A 21,287-nucleotide genomic window follows, 5' to 3' on the forward strand; every position below is an offset into this window, starting at 1 on the left:
ATAAAAAGCTCAGTATTCAGTGCCAGCATTGCAAATTGGCCTTCTTTTTTTTTTTTTAAACAAGATCTCAGAAACCCCCAACTCATTCAGACTATGTCTTGGCAACTTTGCGCTAGTTCCAGACAGGACTGTTAACACAGTAGATTTTATCCATTATCATAGTTCACAAGCTTCTCCATGGCTTCAAGTTGACATTTGGAACCTTGGTCATGCAACAGGGGTGAAAACCCATCCAGGAACCAAGTCACTTACTTCTGAAGTAACTGTCATAGGTGGGTGGAGGTGGAGGGTAGAGCAGGCAGTGAGATGGGGAAGAACTCTGGCAGGCAATAATCAGGCCAGGAGTGACTGAGCTCCGATGTCTATCAAGGACAAGTAACTGATGAAAAGAGTCCTCTTCTTGGATACTGATTCATTGTGTGAATTTACCACATGTACAATTATGAGAAATGACTGCCCCCATCCCAGCCTTATACACTGAAGAGTCTTATTATTACTATTATGATTTAGAAATACAGTGCATTCAACTATCTTGTCCTCGATTCTCAAGACATAAGCCTCATGAGGTCAATACCACAAATTTGAGGACCTGCCTGAATTCTTAATCACACAGTGCAGAGGTATGATACACTGGATAAAGATGTACTGAATGACCCCAGTGTCCATATGGCTCTAAAATTCTAAGTTGTTCATTTCTCTCGATTCTTACATGCACCCCCTTCCCACACAGAAAATATTTCTTTTCCTTACTGTCTGCAACCTAAACTTAAGAGCACACAAACCATGAGTTGAACGTAACTGCTTGCAGTGCTATTTATGAAATACTTCTCTCTCTTTTTTTTTTTCCACCCTAGGTATCCAAGCCAAGGGACTGAGCAATGCATGGTGCTACTCAACTAGGTCTAAGAGAAAAGATGATCTGCAGTGATCTGGCTGTACCTGTTTTCTCACCCAGTTCCCGGAGCCTGCCCTCAGCTTAATTTTACAAACATACTGTCTGGTCACCATTTCTCTGTTAAAATGGCCCAGGGTTTTTGCCAGGAGTATTCTGCCACCATTGCTGGCACGTTTGTCTCTTCTGTCTAATGTCTGTTATTACCCAAAGCATTCTAAAAATCTAATTTCCAACTCTGAAAATATACTCTTACTACAGAAGTAATTACATTAGCATAACAAGCTCAAAGTTCCAAGGTGGTCATTTGGTTATAGATCTCAAATCCCTTCTGTTCCAGCAGGCTGATGTTGAGGTACGATGTTGCCTTCCTGTCACTAGCATCTGGGTCAGCGGAGCATCTGATGGAGGGAAGTTCTTCTGGCTTGAACTGTTTGTCCTCAGGAACTCACAATGAGGTAAAAGTTTCAAGTTTCACCTGCCCAAGTTGGGACATTTTTTAAAGATACCTCCATCTCTTTTTTTCTTTTCTCTTTCTGTAGCTCTCTTTCCTTGACCACCAAGAAATATGTCTTAAGTGATATTCTTCCACAGGTGTCTCATTGGACATAGACAAATGTCCAGACTTCTCTCATAATCAGTCCAAGCACTTTTTGGTCCTTTTATGGGGGGTGGGGTTTGGGAAATCCGACCTCCATCTGCCCTGCCAATTGTGGCGGTGCAGATTAGCAGAGACTGTGCTGAGGCCCGGATGGTGGTGGCGGTGGCAAGGGTCAGTAAGGTTGAGATGTATTCAGATGTTAATTTACACCTGAAAAGACTGAATGCAGTTACCCACATGGGGGGTGACTGGAGTTTCTTATGAACACTGGCCTTGAGTGCTTCCTTGAGAAACGTGAAAGTTGAAATGGAGGGGGAAAGTAATCTAAAAGTTACGGGAGCAGGAAGAAGGGTGGGGAGCAGGGACAGCCTTGATGAATTAAAGGAAATTTATTTAGCCACCAGTTAGAAATCTACATTCAGTTTTTCCTTTTTTAGCATAGTTTTAAGGCACAATGGAGAGGTGGTCATTTCCTCTTTACTAAATATTTGGAGATTGTCCATAAAATCCAAAAATACTGACGTCAAATTAAGGATGTGGAATTAGCCTTCATTTTTTGCTGTCAGGTTGGGTGTCCTTGTTTTGTTGTCTCCCTGTTTAACAACTGCTACCTACCTTGCTTAGTGGAATCCCAAAGTACCTCGTAAGCAACTAAGAAAGAAAAACCTCTACATTCCAACACTGCCTTTAACCTCAAACACAGTAAAGGGTTCATTCAGACCCCAGGACCACACTGAGGCATTAATTAGGCTGATGAAATCCATCGAAATGTATGAATTCAGCATAATCAAGTTTCTACCGCAGACTATCGTTAAGGAATACGTGAGCAGCTGGGAGAATAGAAAGTACTGTTAGAGGTAAGTCATGCATGTAATTGAGTATATTTAACATAACCATTTTAATGATCAGTGATTAAAAGTGCATCTTACTTAAATAGTATATCCTCTGCAATTTGTTCATATCAACTCGATAATATTCTCAAAAGGAAAAAAATAGGGGTACACCTTACTAAACAAGATCTTTTTTGAGTTTGGGGGAAAAAGCAGGAAGGTGAACTGGAAAAGAAAGTGGCTTTTGCCTGCAAACAGCTACAGCGGTGTGGTAGAAATTAATCACTGTTTTAAGCATCTTCTGTGCTCAGGTCAAAGTATTAGGAATATATTACAGGTGATTTTTTTTCATTCCTCAGAAAGAATGTATTTTATTAAAATGCCTTCTCTGTCTGATAAGATGACTTTTTAAAAGACACAGGGGGTCTGCTCAAACCCTGATGATTTTAAGAGCTTCTCTTAGGAACCTGGGAATTTCACCTTTCCAATTCCCCTTCCAACCTGTTGGGTTGGCTTCCCTTAGTGGAACTCACCTCTGTGAAGATAGCATTGGGAAGGAGAGAAAGCATCCAAGGACAGAGATGAGCCTGGATATGGCCATCTAGGGCCACAAACACTAGAAGCCCTCAAAGGGAAATGAGCTGTTCACATCAACTAGCGGCCTCAACCTAAACTCCACGTACTCAGAGGCAGACTCTGCTCTGCTCTGTTCACTCGGACCTGGCCAGATAAATGATGTCATTGTGGAGCCATGCAGAAGCCAGCCCAACTCTGTGTGTTGTAGTTTCTCAGCTTTTGTGCACAAAACACACAAATCACTGATTACCCAGGAAAGAAGAGCTGGATGTAGATCTGTAGCTAGAAGTGTGTACATGGCACATTTACATCTCTGTGCAGGCACTGTAAAAGTCAGAGTTTAGGAGAAGGGATGCAGTTGGCCCAGCTCCCAAAAGTTGCCTCACAAGGCTTTTTTTTTTCTCCCTTCACCCCTGCTCCCACTCACATAAAGAGATCAATCTATTCTCCCCCTCAAAATAGGGTGAGAAGAGTGGCACATCTTGAATGTCTGGGAGTTGCACCGCAACATTTTACAAACCTAAGCGGGAGGAGGAAGGCACAAGCACATAAAACTACGCCGGGGCATACAATCTGCCTGCTGCAAACAAACAAAAATATTTTAAGGGGAACTTTATTTGAAGCCTTCCTTTCACCCAGTAGCATGTCTTCCTTGGCTTGGAGGGACAGCTCTTGAGAAATCAGGTCTCTCAAGGAGCTCTCCCGCACCCAATGTATAGTCTATAAATATAGTGGAAGAGTCATGCCAGGGGTAGTCAGTGCAAGAGAATCTGGAGTCTTGAAAGCATCTTTTTCTTCTGGCTATGGTGGCACTTAAATGATAATGTGGGCAATGGAGCTAGGAGATTTATATCTTTTGGAAAGTAGGGCGAGCCAGATGGTAATAGCGTCATTAACACACAAACTTGGGATGTGCAAGTGAAGCTTGAAATTGGGAAAGAGATCGGGAGAACAAAGGGGGCTGCTGTTGAAAGGCTACCCCTCTTCTGCTGGCCAAAGCTAAGAGCCTCGTGGTACTGGGGTCTGCTACTGCCCAGAGCTGGATAATAAACGACGGCTTTCCCCCTCCCCTGTTGTGACTTAGAAAGCACCAAGAAAACTTGCAATAAGCAAATGTGGCACTTCTTTACGTGTAACCCTTTGTAGTCTGATGTGGCAGGAATGGGCCTTTAATTCAACTACACTCCCACCCTCCACCCCCTACCCTAGTTTGATAAGCTCTTCAATTGTTGACATTTATTTTATGAAATCAAAGTGCCGCTTGTTGCATGTTTCAGACAAAAGTTCATTTTCCTCCCCTTATGTAAACACTTGAAGTAAATATTAAAGGTTGAACAGCACTACCTTTTTCGTTTTGGTGATGGGGGTTGGTGCGAAGGTGTTGTCAGGGGTTAAACTACAGTTTTATTTTGGAAAGCCTTAATGTTTTAGTTAAACTCCCACTTGCCCAAACATTCAATTCAGAGAGAACACAGAAGGCAATAAGACAATCTTAACAATGGAATTAATAATAATAGTAGTAATAATAATAATGCATGTTTATAATAAACACCCACACAGACATGTACAAACAGGCAGGGGAGTTTAGAACTAAAGAAAACGAAATTAATAACTTCATTTTCATACACGTATATATGGAAGACAGCGAAGGTAGTGGGGTCATTAGGTATTGAATAGCTTGAGTGATCCCTGTTAGCTACTCAAAGTCGACAATGTCTAAACTAAAATCGAACGTTTTTCTTTTTTTTTTTTTTTTCTTTCTTAAAAAAAAAAATGCTAGAGCTCTTTAAAAGCCCGGAGGACTTACCCTCAAGGCATTATTCAGAGAAAAACTGAGACTGGCCGTTCGTCACAGGCAATTGTAAAGGGTTTCAAAGGGCCGATCAAACGATCGCCAGAGTAATCTACATTCAAGTCCGGATGGTGGTGTTACGGCACACACCTGCGGGGTGTTTGCTGTCCGTGCCCCTCGCCGAGCTACAAATCATCATTAAAGCGAGCTGCTTAAGCTTATTCCCAGTTTCTAGACAAGAGTTACTTGGGACAGTTCACTTTGATATTGCTACAGCTCGCAATTGACAAGCACGCTCTTTTGGAGTTCAAGCCCGAGCCCACACCCTAGTCCGCGCACGGCAAAGTAAGGAGGGTGGTGTGGTGGGGGTAAGGGGAGGAGTGAGTAATTGTTAAAGTCTGTTTCTGCAACTTCCTGAGCAGAATCACCACCAAAAAAATGTATAGTAAACCAGCTTAGAAGCAGCTGAAACACCCACCTCGAGTTTTCTACTGAGGGTCTTCCAAAACTTCACTGTCTTTGCCACAACTTTTAACCGACTCAGACTACAGACAAATCTCACAGCCTTAGTTTTTCTCCTTCGCTCTCTTCACACACACACACACACGCTAGCACACTCCCTCAAGTGCAAGATAACATTATTTTTCTCAACCAGGACTGGGGATCTACTTTGAAACTTTCACTTTTGATTCATTCGTTTGGGATTATATCCCCTCTTAATATGCGACGCTGCCCTCACTGCCCTCACCTTGAGAGAGAGAGAAATCTGGAGTTGGGTAAAAAGAAAGGGACGTGGGGGGTCCGACAGCTGGAGCAGGGGAAACGGCAGGAAGGTCGGTTTCTGTCTGCTGCCTGCCTGGGTGTCTGCGAGCCCTCGGCAATCCGTGTGCGCCCCATTTGGGGCGGGGGGGGATAAGCGGCTGCCGGTGATGCCAAGATCAACCAACACTCGGAGCGAATGTATCAATAGACCAATTTTCTGCTCCCACCGCGGGCTTTTTCATTTCAATCCAGAGTGGAGGCGTCTGCGCTGCGCAAGACGCAACAGCACGGTAGCGTCGGGAAAGAGGGCGCTAGATGCGGGAGGCGCAAATATGGAAATTAACTCATTAGGAAGGGGTGTGGTTTTCCCGAAGCCCCCTCCTCCATCCCTTCCTTTCTCCCTTGCTGCCACCGTCCCAGCTTTGCTAAATATGAGATTACAAACAAACAAATAAAGCAGAAGCTGATTACGCAGCCCAGATCAAACACGCTCCAGATAATTCGCTTCACTCAGCGCTGCTGCCGGACCTGCGGCGCAGCGAGGGCCCCTCACGCCGGCCCGTGGCTTCAGCGCCCGCTCCACGCCAGCCGGGCTTCCGTGGCTCTGAAAGCCAGGGCCGGCGGCGGCGTTTTGAAGGCACAGCACGTGGCCCTGGCACCCCGTTTGGTATAAGTTTTAAAACATGAAACAAACGCTTTCACCAATACGATAACCCTCCGAGGGCTTCTGCTGATCTCAGAGGTCCTGCCCTGAGGCTGCCTTGGAGGGGAGGGTGGTGGTGTTCTCTCTGGGAGAAAAGAAAACTAAACTACAAAGTAGCGTCCCCGAGTGCCTGGCCAGGGGGCTTTTCTTGTGGCACCGCACCCCTAGCGGGGGTGGGGTGGGAGGGTGGACGTTGAGAAGACCGGCTGGGGCCAGGCGTGGGCGCAGGGGTCGATATGAGCATCAAAGACCCGAGTTCAGATATTATTAACCAAAGACCAGGTACCCAAAAAAGTGAGGGTGAGGGGGTTGGAAAACCTAGGCTGCAGAGTTCTGTGTCAAAATAAAATGTTTGGATGTGTGTGTGTATGGGGGGGGGGGGAGTTGGATAGGGAAGAAACAAAACTAAAAACCTCTCACGTCCTCCTTCTCAGCCGCCCTGCCCCCAAGTCCTCAAAGCCTGCCTCTGTGGAGGGCTGGGGGGAGGAAAACTGTGCTTTTATGGTTTTTCTTCCTGCGTGGCCCGCCTCCCCGGCCCTGCTCCCTGCCCGGCGCTCCCCCAGCTGCGGGCCCCTTGGAGGAAGGCCGCCCAGTCCCCTCGTCTCCCGCTGCCTGCAGGCCACCGAGCCTCAAAGCGCGCATTGTCCAGCGGGGGCGGGGAGGCCAGCGGGCCCCTGGAGAAGAATAACACTGCGCCCAAGTCCTGTAAGGGAAAGTTTCCTAATGCACTCCTTGTGGTAAAATACACTTTTAACAGGGCGAGGGGGGAGGTGGGGTGGGGATCACTTTTGAAAATCCACGGCCTTCTCTCAAGTTCTCAACTCTTTCCCTTGTCACTTTTTTAAGTTCTCAGAAAGGGGGAAGAGTGGATCGGAAAGAAATTGGAAGGTGGCCGAAAATGTGAACACGACTCTAGAACCGTCGATGTGATGGTTTTAAAACGCCGGTGGAAAGGGAGAAAGGGGTGTCTCCACCCAGGTCTGGGCAAAGGACAGCTGCACAGTCGGTGCGCGGGGGGTGAGGGGAGAGGGGCCCCGAGGGCGCGTGTGCAGGAGAAGCATTTCGCACCTCCTGTTTATCTTAGAAGGGAGGCGGGCGGGGTGGGGGTGAGCGAATTGTTCTGTCTCCGACAGGCAGTAGAAGTTGAATAAAATGGAGAGGCGGGCACACGCAAAAACAAAACCTACTGTAGACTCGGAGTCTCTCTCCTTGACCCGAATACCAAATGGTGGGGCTTCCCCATTTGCAAAGAACCACTAAGTCTTAAGACCCTGAGACACAGCGGTGCTCCACCGACGGCAAGAGCCGCGATCGAGGGCCGTTAGAATTGAGGCTTTTGGCGGGGCGAATGTGATTAATCTTTCATTCGAGTAGCAGAGACCCATTCCTTCCAAGCGTTGCCAGTTGCATTTGAGGGGTCTCTAGGTTTCGTCAGTTCTTGCAGGGCATTTGCAAAATAATGGCTCGTGCCCCTTGCAAAACTCTACCTGAAAAAGTATATTCCAAGACACTGAGTTAGTGAATCTGTTTTAAAAATCAAATCAAAACAAAATAAGACTTAAAAAAAAAAAAAAAAAAAGCCCCAGGCCGGTGATCTCGGTGTCCAACGACCAAAGTGACCGAAGGGGCGCATTAGTGGTTGTGGTTCTTTGGGAGCTGCGCTAATTTGGTGTGTGGACTCAATGCCTTAATGCTAAATCGGCAATATAAAGGGCTGAAGAGCAAGCCCGATAAAAGCTCTAATTGCTACTGGAAGATTTAGGTGGTTGCTAGGATCTGAAGACCACCACCACCACCACCACCACACACACACAAAAAAACCCTCCAATAGAGTGTTTGGGCTGTGTGCATGGGGTGGGGGGGCGGGGGGTAGAGTTTCTACGGCGAATAGTGCCCACATCTGCTGGAACTTCCATATCTAAGCTGTTCCTTTACGGGAGCCAACTTATGAAATCTCCACAATTAGATCTTCATTGTTCTTCCTCCACAACACTGTCTAGAAAGAAAAGGTCTTCTCGGTCGGGGCCAATCCAACGAAGCGTTTGACGTTATTAAATAATAAAGCGATTGTGATTTACATTGTTGTTCAGAAAAAAAGGCCAATTATCCACTGTTATGTTGCCATAAAGATCATATTAACTCGAATTAGTAATCAAACAATATGCGAGGGTTTAAAAAAGTACAGCCGAACTGAGTGACAGCTACCGCGACGTCTTCACTTTCACCAGCGAACCCACCCGCGCCGGCAGCCGGAGCGAGAGAGACAGTCGCCGCAGACCCGAAAGGAGGGAGAGAGCAGCAAAGTGGTGATTAACGGTCTCCAGTGTTAATTATTCTCAATTAATCCCAAACAGTGCAAACCTTCCCCGGTTCTCTGGAAGTTCCCTGGTTGGGATACTCTGAGTATTCCGCCTTTCAGGGAGGGGTTTATAAGAAATCCGGAAGAGGCAATCACAGTATAAGTGCACCTGTGAGCGAAGGGGTAGGGGGTGTACATGTGTGTGTACTGATGTTGCCCGCAGCGTGTGCGCGGGAGGTTCGCTGCCTTTCCTGGAGCCTGGAGTGCACTCCGCCGAGGCGGGGGCCTGGTGCGGGCAAGGCCCGCAACATCCTTACACCCCTAGTGAATCTTGCCTCTCCTCTACACAAATCACTCTCTCTCGCCCTCTGTTATTAGGTTTATAACTCTTTGCCCACTTAAATTTGTGCAGCCAACCAAGGAAATCTAAATAGGTTTGAGTTGCCCCTTGGGTACAGAATGGAGGCTTTAATAAGAAAGATTAATTGTGGGTGTGTACCTGCCGGAAGACGTGGCAGCTCTCAAGTAGCGGCGGGCAGCGTGTCGAAAGGAGGGAAACGCCTCCCGTCCGAGGCTCAGACTTTAGTAGGCGCCGTAGGCATACTTAACGCAGGCCACCAGCAACTCGTTGCAGTCACAAGCAAAGGGCGCCACAAAGATGGTAAGACGCGTCTCTTCCTGTGTTACTAGAGGTTTTGAAGAACTTGGCCCTTTTCACCCTGCACTCCAAATTCCCTTGCCCTGCGCCCCGCCCCGCTGGACCCCCGACTCCTGGCCTCCACGCCCGAGGCAGGAGTTGGGGAAATATTGCGGCTGCTGCCCTGGGAACTCTGCCTATTCCCGCCCCTGCCCACTGAACACTGTTTAGGTGAATGATAAAGGTTTTCCTCGGAGAACTAGAAAGTTGCTTTTTTTGTTGTTGTTGCCGCGATGAATGTATATGGTTACATATACAGAGAGCAATTTTCCTCGGCGCGATGCTTCAGCAAGTCCGGGCACAGAGGGAAACCAGCCAGTGGCAGGGCCGTGGAGATCTCGCCCGTCGCGGCGGCGGCGGCGGTGGGGGAACCTTCCCGGCCCGCCCGGTCCTTTCCTCGCCCCTCCCTCTTTCTACTAAATGCTGGGATCCCAGACTAAGAAGCGGCAGAGGTGGGTGGGGGCGGAGAGGAGTAGGAACCCTCTGAGGGTGGTGGGAAGAAGGAATCGACGAAAATAGTTTCTCTAGTAGCGTTCCCTCCTGGAATAATTCCAGTTAAAACTTGAGGCACCGAGGCCTGAGTTTAAACAAATGCAAAATGAAATCTTCGGAAGGTGCAGCCCTTGCAGAGGTGGGGCAGTTGAAGGATGGTCACATCTTTGCTGAGAGTTTTCCAACAGTTTCTGCCTTTCCTAACCCCCTTCTCTATCTCCCAGTAAAACCAATTCAAAAGGGGACAGACTCCACTCTACAAGATTAATGTCCATTTATTTGCAGGATTAACCCTCTCACGAAGCATAATAAAATACTAGAAGTTCTTTTAAATTTAAATAAAGACATGAAACTCGTGCTTTCTCTTCTTTCCTCTTTGGTCTCTCTCCAGACATCAGAAAACAGTGCCGTGGAACCCAGTAAGTCTTAGAAAAACTTTTAACTCAGAGTTTTCAGATCATCCGGGAGGCTGTTGTGGGCACTGGTATTGGGGGGAGAGTGGAGAGACCAGCTTAACATTAAACATCTATGGCTAGACATTTTGATTTGGAACTCGCGATTAAAAATCTATTTGTTCCTCCCAGGGCTCAGCAGATTTCAGTGTTGGTCATGGAGCCACAAAATGTTCATTAAAGGAAACTAACCAAGGCTACTGTATGGCCACTTTGTGAACTCAGAACTATGGATGGGGGGGGAAAAGTATGAAAGTGTGAGTTGATGTCACGCTGGCTGTCAGTGTGTGGTCTATTGTGGAGAATGGTGCTTTTTGACTGAACAGAGGGAGCCCCCCTCCCCCTTTCCCCAGCTCTACTGCACCTGCACTGGATGAGGGAGTCCCTGCCATTCAGCCCATCGCAGACTGTTCAAACAGAAGACATCTCTGACAGCACTCAATTCATTACATTTCTTCCTGCTTTTCAAACCAACACACACACACAAAATGAGTATTGCCAGCCAGTGACAGCCAAAAAAATCTTAAAATACTTTATATGCAGCTAATTTGGAAGCTCACACAACTAACCATGAAGTATTTTGTATCCTTAACTTGTAAGGCTTAAAAAAAAAAAAAAAGATTACCTGATTTTTCCTATGGAAAACATACCTTTATAGTTTACAGGGGGATAGTAAGTTTGCAGAAAGACACTGCAGCATGGCACATGAAAAAGTTTTAATGGAAATGAAAGCAGAACCGTGCAAAAGAGCAAAGCTCCTGATTTATCTTATCAGGAGGGAGGCTTGAAATGCATTCATAATTTATGCTGGTGAACCAGCTTGCTAAAAGAGGTGGGGTACCCAAGAGCCAGGGGCAGGCAGTGAGTGAAGCAAGAGAGGGTAGTGAGGGAGGCATCGAGGCTGAAGTGTGAGCTAAACATTTAAATCAACTTCCTAACAACGAAGTCTCCCCCCCCCCCCCAATATGCTCAGGTTTATTTTGCCATCTTAGGTTCCAAGATGTTTTTGCACCATTTCACAAAGCTGATGAGAGAGTGTTTAGAAAGCTGATGAGAGAGTGTTAGTCTAGTTTAACAGAAGTTGGGGTAAACAAACTCTCACAAGGGAAACTTGATTTTAAGATATTTTCCTTGGAGGTGGGAGTAAGGGAGAAACAAAGAAAGGGAAGAGGACTTTGAACAGAAGACAAGTTTGCCGTTTAGTATTTCAGACCGATTAAACTATAATATTATGCAATGATCAAGATTTGAATTAAGTGCGATAGTCAAATCGACCTGGATGTGAGCTGATACTGACTTAATGTGAAATATTGGCTAATTCTCAGCAAATCATTAGTCAGCTAGATCCCAAACCCATATCATAACATAAGGCCTAGTTTCCAGGACCCCTCCCACTGCAAGGGCATTCAATGAATTAAACTGGTTTGTAAAGAAAACTTGGAAAGTGTATCTTCTAGAAATGCAGAAATGCTTCCATACAACAAATAATTCTATCCATTTTCCACAGCGTGCATGGACCAAATGTCTTCCTTATCTACAGTTTAAATCACTGTTCCAAGGAGTACTCCCAGCAATACCTTCTCTTTAAAAGATGATTAAAAGCTATACAAATTATTAAAAGGGGAGAGAGAAAGAAAGTGTAAATGACACAGCAATGGCAAGCCAGAAGCAGCTGTCCTAACTATGGCTCCATATCAGAACCAGAAAACTTACCCACCACTGAAACTTCTGCAGGGCCAAATAAAGCTATGGTGTACTTTGTAAAGGCTTTTGGTGCAATTCGTCTAGCATCTCAAAACAAAACAAACATAAACAAAACCAACTCATTTAGACCTCACAACAAATTGTAGCTAGCAAATCAAATAACCTTACTTATATATGTGTGTGTGTGTGTGTGTGTATCTATATATGCACATAGGTAGATAGAGAAACACATAAATATCTATGTATACATATGGAAGAAGGGCGTGCCTATAAGCTCTAATGTCACGGTGATGGGTGTTGGGTGCATGAAGACTCTGGCTACTGGTGTGTTACGTTTTGCTGTGAGGAACCGGGCGAGAGCCTCTGCAGTCTCAAGAGCTGGAGCTGGGTGGTGGGGATGGAGACCAGCTCCACTGGCCTGGCCCTGAATGTGTTCGGATTGCCCTTTCTAGAACACTTAAACGAATCATTTCATCCCCTAGGCCCTGCAGACCTTGACGTCACGAGGTGGGGGTGGGGGCGCAGTCCCGCTTCTGGCCTGGCCGCCAGCGATAAGAACCCTCGGGAAGAATTCACCGCTCCTTTTAATACAGTAATTATTTTCCTGCCTTCTGCGGGTGGAGGCGACTCCTGCCTGGAATGTCGGTATCCCTCCCTTCAGGAAGAGGCCCAGGGATGGCAAGTTTGCAGGGTAACTTCCTAGATGAACCCTAAGCGAGGAAGGGCACTGGAAAAGGAAGAAGGGTGGTCTGAACAAGGCTAATTTTACCGCTCAAGACCAGAGAGGAGAGGAAGAACCCGAATTTCTGTATTGATCTCTGGAGTCTAAAATGAGAATCTCTTGCCTTCCCTATCACCTAATTTCACTGGACAGTATAAAAATAACTATCAGTTAATCCTATTTTGTGTTAGGGCTTTGTACTCATCTTCTGAGAGGTAAACATATACTATCCCTATATTACAAATGGGAAAGTGAAGAATCTGCATCCTCCCACCCCTCACTGTCTGATCCTAGAATGGTCCAATATTCTGGGGAGCCCACATCACTCCAGCGGCTTCCCACAGCCATGCCAATCCGCAACCTTTGGCAATGGGAAAGACTAAGTGCGATAACTAATGCTGATCCTTGGCACCAAACAGGGACGAACAATCCTTTAAAAGTAAAGGCCGGGGGTGAGAGGCAAGAGGAAGGCAGACCTTGGGTCAGTCAGTCTCTGATTTAGGAAGTTTGGAGCCTAGAACCAGGTTCGGAGTCACGAGGTCAACGTGGAGACGGATGGGGTGCAGGAGGTAGAGGGCCCTAGAGGCGCGAGGGCCCGCGACATTTAAGGAGATTTTTCAGTTTTGCCCGAAGCGGCAGCGTCCAAGGCTGAGAGAGGAAATCAGGCCCTTTGGGCAGGGTCCGGGCAGAGAGAACTCGCGCCCCGCGCAGCACCTTCCCAGGGAGGCCCTTGGGGGCCGTGGCCAGGGCCGCGGTGACGTCAGGTCCCGGGCCCCGCGCTCGCCCGCCCGCCCGCCTCAGCTTCCATCTGCCCGCGCATCCGCTCCGGGCGCTGGGCGCGGCGCGCTCCCTGGGGCAGGCGGGTGGGAGGCCGGCGCGCTCAAAGCGCTGCGCCGCGCCCCGCACCAAAGCCCAGGGAAGGAGGCAAAAGATGTTTCGAAGCGCCGAAATCTTTTACTAACAGTGCACACTTCAATCTGTACATGCAGGCCGCGGAGGGTAATGAAACGAGTGACTTCTTGGAGCTCTTAAATCACCTGACACTTCTTTGCAAAGTAGAGCAAGCATCTCATGCCCCAAATCCCAGAAGTAACAAATATCTTTGCGTCTGAAATGAGAAGACGGTCTATTTGCTTTTGAAGAGAAGCTGAGTGCACCGCTCAAAGAAGCAGAAATGTCACAGTTACACCAAAACATAAAATGAAATCCACCTAGACTCGCATACAGAAAGAGAGCTCTCTGCCATGGGAAATCGTGGCCTTGTCTTAGTAGCCTACCGTCCCAAAGAGAAGTCTTCTAGTCAGAATAAGAAAGTCAAATCCAGTATTTCCTAAAGGCCCCATAAACAAAACATAAGAAATTGAAAACAAAAATTGTAAAACTGAACAGCATCATCTGAAGAGAGAGAGGTTACGAAATCTCCCCGGGTGGCATCAGAGGTCATATTTCCAGGAAAGTTTTTAATAGAAAATAACTATGAAAGACACTAAACCAGTTCTCCAGTTAGGGCAATTTCCCTGTCTTTGGAAAACTCCTCCACAGCTGCTTACTCTAGAACTCCGGAAGCTGTGTCCCTTTGGCCTGTATCCACATTTTCACAGTAAAGGTCAAGACTTTCTTCCCCTTCTGCTGTCTTAAGGGATCCATTTCATAGATAAGATCCTTAAGGAAATCCATCCAGCCATCTTCCAACTTCGGTCAAAAAAAGAAAGCAAAGCAAAGCAAAAAAAAAAAAAAAAAAAAAAAAAAAAATCAGCCCTCATCCCCAACCTTACTAATGGCTGTTCTGAAAAGCAACCTTTTCTCTGAAAGTGAGGAAAGGCAGTATAAAAAAGTGAGATGCAAATTATTTTAAGGCAATAAGGGGCAGGGGGCGCGGGGGGGGGGGAGGAAGTGCTGGAGAATGTTAACTCAAGCCTCTGCTAAAGCTCATTGCAAAGGAGATTCTTTCCACAAAGCAAAATATAAGCACCTGTTTTGCAAAATCCTCCAAAAGCAAGAAGAGGGGGGTATAAAAAGCTCTTTTAATTACAATAAACAAATAAATAAATAAGCAGTGCCAACTAGCAGGCGATCAAACCACAGTCAAACTTCAATCTCAGAGCAGTTAGCTATAAACTGTTAGCAGTTGAAAAGTAAACCTTGTGCACACAAAGGCACTGTTTAATTTTCTTCGTGTAAGGGTTCTAAATGAAGACCCCATCACTATGCAGTTAAGCGGTATTTCTTGTCCCCCTGAGGCGCTGATCAGTTCTTTATAATGTGAGAAAAGTGGCAGCTCAAAACCCGTCAATGGAGCTCCCACAACAAAAGTTCTGAAAAGCTGAATGAATTGGGTTTGTAATTACTGCATCCCATTCCCCCCACCCCTTGCAGCTTATCTCTTATTCATTCACCTTATATTATCGTCAAAGAATCTTACTCTCAAAATCATTCCCTTCCCATTCTACCTGGGGCCACGGGAGGAACCTATGACACGGCAGAAATGGAACACTCGCCACCCCCCCCCCCACACACACCTGAAAGTGTTCAGACCAATAAGTAGGGAGGAGAGGAGGGATTATCTTGTACCCCAGTTTACTAAGACTACTAGAACTCAGAGTAGTCAGCCTACAGAGTCTTCCATTTTAAAACCAGAATTTTATTGGCAAACGGGAATGTGTACCCTTTCTAAATTCAGAGCCTTCTTGAGTTTCTGAAATCCTGTGACATCTCCACTTAGAAAAGGCAAAGGTTAGAAATAAATCCCTCCCCTGTCTCTTCAAATTGCTAGGTCCTAAAAGACCATGCCAGACATGATGTAAAATTAAGATAACTTATTATATCCTTTTCTTTTAAACCAAAAATGGTAAATAAAATAGAAAAAGAGACTTATATCCACCTCCCACCCCCACCCCCACCCCCCAGTAGTCAAGGAAAAGGTTTTATGAAAAAGTCAGCTTTAGAATGCCAAGGCTCTGTGTGTATTTCAATCCGAGGCATTGCTGATGGAGAAGATTCTCCTGAGATTTCCTACTGTAAGAATGTGTCGGTTCTAGAAATAAGTACAGCTATTACAACCAAATCTACTAGCAGACTAAATAATTAATTGAAGCGTTGCTCTTTGACCCTTGAAAAGTCCAGTAGGGACACGTTTATAGTAATAATACCTCCGAATGAGCCCTTGTCAAATATTCATTTAGTGGTTAATGTGAGCCATTTTCCCCTGGGACTGTCTGTAATACCAGCTTCCCAGCATTGGCAAGAAACCTTGCTAATCTACTACAGCTCAGCAAAATATTTTAACGCTCTTTATTTAAAGTATGGGGGGGGGTGCAGGGAGAGAAGAAATTGCAGAGGGAACAAACTATAATCTCATCCTTCTGCACATTTCTATTCATCGTAAAAGGTTAACAAAACATTAAATTCATCCTTTTGACTGTGAACGGAATGGTTTTAGTGAGCAGAATAATAACCTGAGGAAAGAACTGAACACTCAACAACCAACTTTAGCATTGGGAGATAATCATCTCTGGGCAACCTTATGGGTTTACCCCCTTTTTGGAAATCATGTTATAATTAAAATATTATATATTCAGTATTGATCTAGCCATGAAACTACACATCTGGGGGAACCATTTCACCCAATCAAATGAGTAATGAAATATGTATCATTTTCCTCAAATGCAGTTTATCAAAAGGATTTATATTTGCAAACAAAATATTTTGGCTTTCATTTGGTTAGGAGATATAGAGGGATAGGAGGGGAAATGGGAGTTCTCTTGTTCTATGCAGGCAGTAACAATCATTCAAAACTAGTGCAACTTCCTACAATATTGCTTTCTTCCCTCTTGCAAAATATTTGAACTTGAGCATTTTGCCAAAAAGTTGTTGCTTTAGTCTGATTTTGTGGGCTTTTTTTTTTCTTAAGGAAGTTTAGGCGCAGTACAATTACTCTAAACCCTAATACATATTTCTAATAATCTCTATTTTTCAAATATATACACTCCATATAGTTGATTGGCTCAAATTCCGGGAATATTCTCCCCACCCCCAGAAAGATCATTTGGATCTTTATTCAAAGTTTCTTTTATTCGTATGTGTGAGCAAGAACTGGCGAATGTGCTCATTACCACGTGAATAATCCGTATATGCATTACAATGGCTGGCCAGGCCGGGGGAAATTCTTTTAGAGTCTCTGCATTAATTAGGGGGGGAAATGCCTCACTTAGAATTGGGAACTGGCATAATAATTGTCCTTTCCCAGTACAATATTACTCTAAAAGTGAGGATTAAAAAAAAAAAAGAAGAAGAAGAAATAAAAACCAACAAACACTTAAAGCAAACCACATGAAATAAAAATACAGAAAATATGAGGCTATCCCCAGCTGAGCCCAGAATTAACATTAGCAACAACACGAGAAAGAAATACTTTCTCGGAAAAAGAGAAGATGCAAACCAACGGGATGAGCTAACATAGTGGCTGCAGCCAGTACTTCACTCAAGCAAGGGTGGAAGGCGCAGCCGGATTCCAACTTCTCCAAAGTTGTAGCAAGTTGACACAACAAGCCCTTGAAATTGTGGGAGGGAAACCCCCGCTCTTAAGAATGAGGGACCTAGGTTCCTGGTCCCCTTCGGTGGGGGAAGAAGAGCGAGATAAGTAGTGAATAAAAGAAAAGTCCCGGAGTGGGTCTTACAGATTCTGTGGCTGCGCCAAGCGCGCAGGTCGGTTGTGATTCAGAAACATCACTAATTCAAAGATTACGGCGATTCCCCAACTTTTCCGCTCCCAGTGAGGACAACTACAGTCTTTCTTTACCTTTCCTAGGGCAAAAGAAAACAACAAATCCAATCTTGTTTTCCCACCCCTTTACCCCTCCCCCTACTTCTCTACTACTGTAGTAAAACATGGTTAACAGATCAAAAGCACAATCATCTCCAAATGTGATTAGACCGGACAAAGTAAAATATCTACCTCAGAGTTGATTGTTTTCTTCTTTAATATGGCTGTTGCCTGGCTTCTCTTTTGCTTGTTATCAGCTGCACAGATTATCCGATTTGGGGCTACAGGCTTGGACCCGCGCTGCCAATTTAAGAAATGGAATTCGTGGAGGGAGAGAGAGGAAAAAAGAAAATAAATAATAATAATAAATAGCCATAAGTCAGGGAGTTTTGCAAGACGCTCTTTGGTTTCCCTCACCCCTAAACTGGAAAAATGTGGAGGAGAAAGTTTATGAAGTCAAGGAACAAAGAAAGCAAACCACTTGTTTCTTCTCAGACAATAGCAGGGCCAGAGTAATCCAAACACCCACCCAGCAGATGAGCACTTTGCTTGTCTAGTTTGCAATTATTCCGATACAAGAAGCATCATTTTCCCCTATAACCACATTTCCAAAGGGCCATTGTGCTGCGAAGAAAACGAAAACAAAACCAGCCAACCTGGTTCTGACTTGGCTCAATACCCCATCTGCTAAGCTACATGAAAATTTTCAGAATTGACTCTTTTCTGGCAACAAGTGGCACAAATCAGTGTAAGTCCCCATCGTGCTTATTCATGCTGCTTAGAAAAGGAGGGGGTGGATTTACAATATATGTCCCTAGTTTCTATTTTGGAAATGACAGGAGCATTTCTATTTTTTAAGAGTACTTATTCAATTAATCATCCAGCCATTTATTTGTTGCAGTTAACATTAACACATGTTACTGGACTAGAATACCAAGGTTTTAGATACTTCGCTTTCTTGGCTGAGCACAGTATATTCCCCAAGGAGCTGGTTATAATCACAGTGTTATCCAAATAAATGAAAGACTCAAGCATAATTTCAGTGTCCATATTTCAAAAATTTATTTATCTCAAACTGTGCATAATGGAGTAAAAACTTAAGTTGAAAATGTACCTGTTATAAGGATGGTATTAGTTCAAATATATACATGGATTCTCGGCAGACTGATTGAATAATACAGAGCCGAATATTTAAAATACAACTACGGAAAATAAAAGGGGGGAAAAACCTTAAAATATCACAATAAATTTACAGAAATATTACAAACCATAAGAAAATATTTCAAACACAGTAATTTCATGTTTTTATCTGAACAAAATGGAAAGTTGGAAAACAAAAGCTATTATAAATTACCAACGATGTCAACCTGCATGGCCATTTTTGTTTGTAACAGTAAGTTTAAAAAAAAAAATTTAGTACACTCTAAAACTTTTGCTCCTGTAAAGAAGACCACGGAGATGGTTTTGCCAATACTTATTCTAATTTTCCTTTTGTACAATTTTTAAACAATTAAAGTGTCCAAATCTGAATTTTCTTTTCCTTCCACGTTTGCAACTGTCCTAAATTTCAGCTGCAGAATCAAAATTCAGCAAGAAGCCTCCCCTTGAAAAATATTGGCAAATTCTCAGCTTATAAACAATGGACATTTTGATTGCCATGTTTATCTCGATAAATACTGTACAAAAGTTGCTTGCAAATATTAAAACATTTTTTCGTCGCTTGGAGACTAGCTCTAAATATTATTGGTAAAGACTTTTGCAAACTTTCTGCAAAGCTCCTACCGTATCACTAGAACTTTTAAAAAGTTTTGCGTAGTTTTCTTTCCTCCAGATCTATACAAGGTCCATTCCCTCACCCTCCCCACCCCACCCACCCCCGGTTTTCTCTGTACAAAAATAGTCCCCCAAAAAGAAGTCCAGGATCTCTCATAAAAGTTTTCTTGCCGGCATCGCGGTTTTTGCGTGAGCGCGGATGGGATTAGTGTTCTCTTTTGCAGCTGTCATTTGCTGTGGGTAATGACTTTTTGTTTTTTGAGCGTACCGGGTTTTTCTCCAGGCTGTTACTTACTCTCCTCCCATTCCCTCTTTTTCTTTGAAAATTTCTTCCCTCTCCCCCTCCAGTTCACTGTCCGGCCCTCACATGTGCGAGAGGGGTAGTGTGCCGTTAATGGCCGTGCCCGGCACCGGGCCGCTCTGGTAGTGCTGGGACATGTGAAGTCTGCTGGGGGCGGCGGGCTCCGGCACCTCGGCGCCGGGGAGGTACATGCTGATCATGTCCCGGAGGTCCCCGGCCTGGCAGGGAGCCCTGGAGTGGGAGGAAGAGGTAACCACGGGGGGGCTGGAGCTGGCCTCGGACTTGACCACCGAGCCCATGGAGCCAAGCGCCATGCCAGGGGTGCCCTGCTGCGAGTAGGACATGCTGTAGGTGGGCGAGCCGTTCATGTAGGTCTGCGAGCTGGTCATGGAGTTGTACTGCAGGGCACTCACGTCGTAGCGGTGCATGGGCTGCATCTGAGCGGCGCCGTGCGCGTTGAGGCCCGGGTGCTGTGGGTAGCCCAGCTGGTCCTGCATCATGCTGTAGCTGCCGTTGCTCCAGCCGTTCATGTGCGCGTAGCTGTCCATGCGTTGGTTCACGCCCGCGCCGAGGCCGGCGCCCACCCCGACCCCGCTCGCCATGCTGTTGCCGCCCGGGGCCAGCAGCCCTCCCGGCAGCGTGTACTTATCCTTCTTCATGAGCGTCTTGGTTTTCCGCCGGGGCCGGTATTTATAATCCGGGTGCTCCTTCATGTGCAGCGCTCGCAGCCGCTTGGCCTCGTCGATAAACGGCCGCTTTTCCGTCTCCGACAAAAGTTTCCACTCGGCGCCCAGACGCTTGCTGATCTCCGAGTTGTGCATCTTGGGGTTCTCTTGGGCCATCTTGCGCCGCTGCCCGCGGGACCACACCATGAAGGCGTTCATGGGCCGCTTGACGCGGTCCGGGCTGTTCTTCTGGTTGCCGCCCGCCGCCGCCGCGGTGGAGTTGCCGCCGCCGCCGCCGCCGCCGCCCCCCGAAGTTTGCTGCGGGCCCGGCGGCTTCAGCTCCGTCTCCATCATGTTGTACATGCGGGCGCTGTGCGCGGGCCCGGCCCGCCGGCGGCCGCCGACCCTCGGCCCGGCCGGGACTTTGGGGGGCCCGCGGGCGGGGGGAGAGGAGGAGGGGAGGCGGGCGGGGGTGTCGGGAGCGCAGGGCTCCGCGAGGAAAATCAGCCGAAGAATAATTTGGGGGAGGAAAAGAGAGAGAGGCAAACTGGAATCAGGATCAAAAAAGTGCTTCCCTCCTCTTCTGGCCGATCCTGCCGCCGCCGATGATTGTTATTATTATTTTTTGGAAAGGCTTAAGCCTGGGGCTCAAACTTCTCTCTCTTTCTTTCTCTCTCCTCTTCTTTCTCTCAGTCCTAGTCTTAAAGAGGCAGCAAACTACTTTCCCCCTTTTGCAAACACTCTCTTCTCTGCCTTGACAACTCCTGATACTTTTTTGAACAAGTTAATAGACAACCATCCATGTGACGGGGGCTGTCAGGGAATAAATGGGTTTCCAGCGACCAATCAGCGCGCGGCGGCTCCTCCACTCGAGCCCAGCCTCGCCGCCCGGTTTTGCATGAAAGGGGGCGGGGCCTGCCGCGCCGCGGGCCGCGCGGGGGAGGCGGGGGGGGAAGAGGGAGGGGGAGGCGGCTCCCACAGCCAGCCTGCCAGCCACTGAGAAACCTTTGTATCCCCTCTCGCAGCAACAGGTCACACCACACGCCTTTTCGAAGGAAGTGGGTAAACAGCACTAAGTCTACGACTTTTTTCTTCTTTAAACTTAATCTTGATTTACTTTTTGGTGCGCGCCGCTGAAATGAGGAAGGGGCGCGAGAAGCTGAGGTGTGGGGGTGGGGCAGGGCAGAAAGGGTGGTTCGGGGCGACTGTCCTACTGGTACTTCAGGGAACCGGCCGTGCTGGAGTTGGTGTGTCATTGTTCTCCC

General features: G+C 46.3%; 1 protein-coding gene across 1 annotated transcript; it reads right to left on the reverse strand.

Annotated features, from left to right (window-relative positions):
• Window positions 1-18,320: 18,320 nt before the first annotated feature.
• On the reverse strand, window positions 18,321-20,849 carry SOX2 (SRY-box transcription factor 2). Its single transcript, XM_014559978.2, has one exon. It carries the CDS (start codon window positions 20,383-20,385, stop codon window positions 19,420-19,422), a length of 966 nt encoding a protein of 321 aa, XP_014415464.2. The 5' UTR covers window positions 20,386-20,849; the 3' UTR covers window positions 18,321-19,419.
• Between the last annotated feature and the right edge of the window lie 438 nt (window positions 20,850-21,287).

This window comes from Camelus ferus, chromosome 1 (genome assembly GCF_009834535.1).
Source record: "Camelus ferus isolate YT-003-E chromosome 1, BCGSAC_Cfer_1.0, whole genome shotgun sequence".
Taxonomy (NCBI): domain Eukaryota; kingdom Metazoa; phylum Chordata; class Mammalia; order Artiodactyla; family Camelidae; genus Camelus; species Camelus ferus.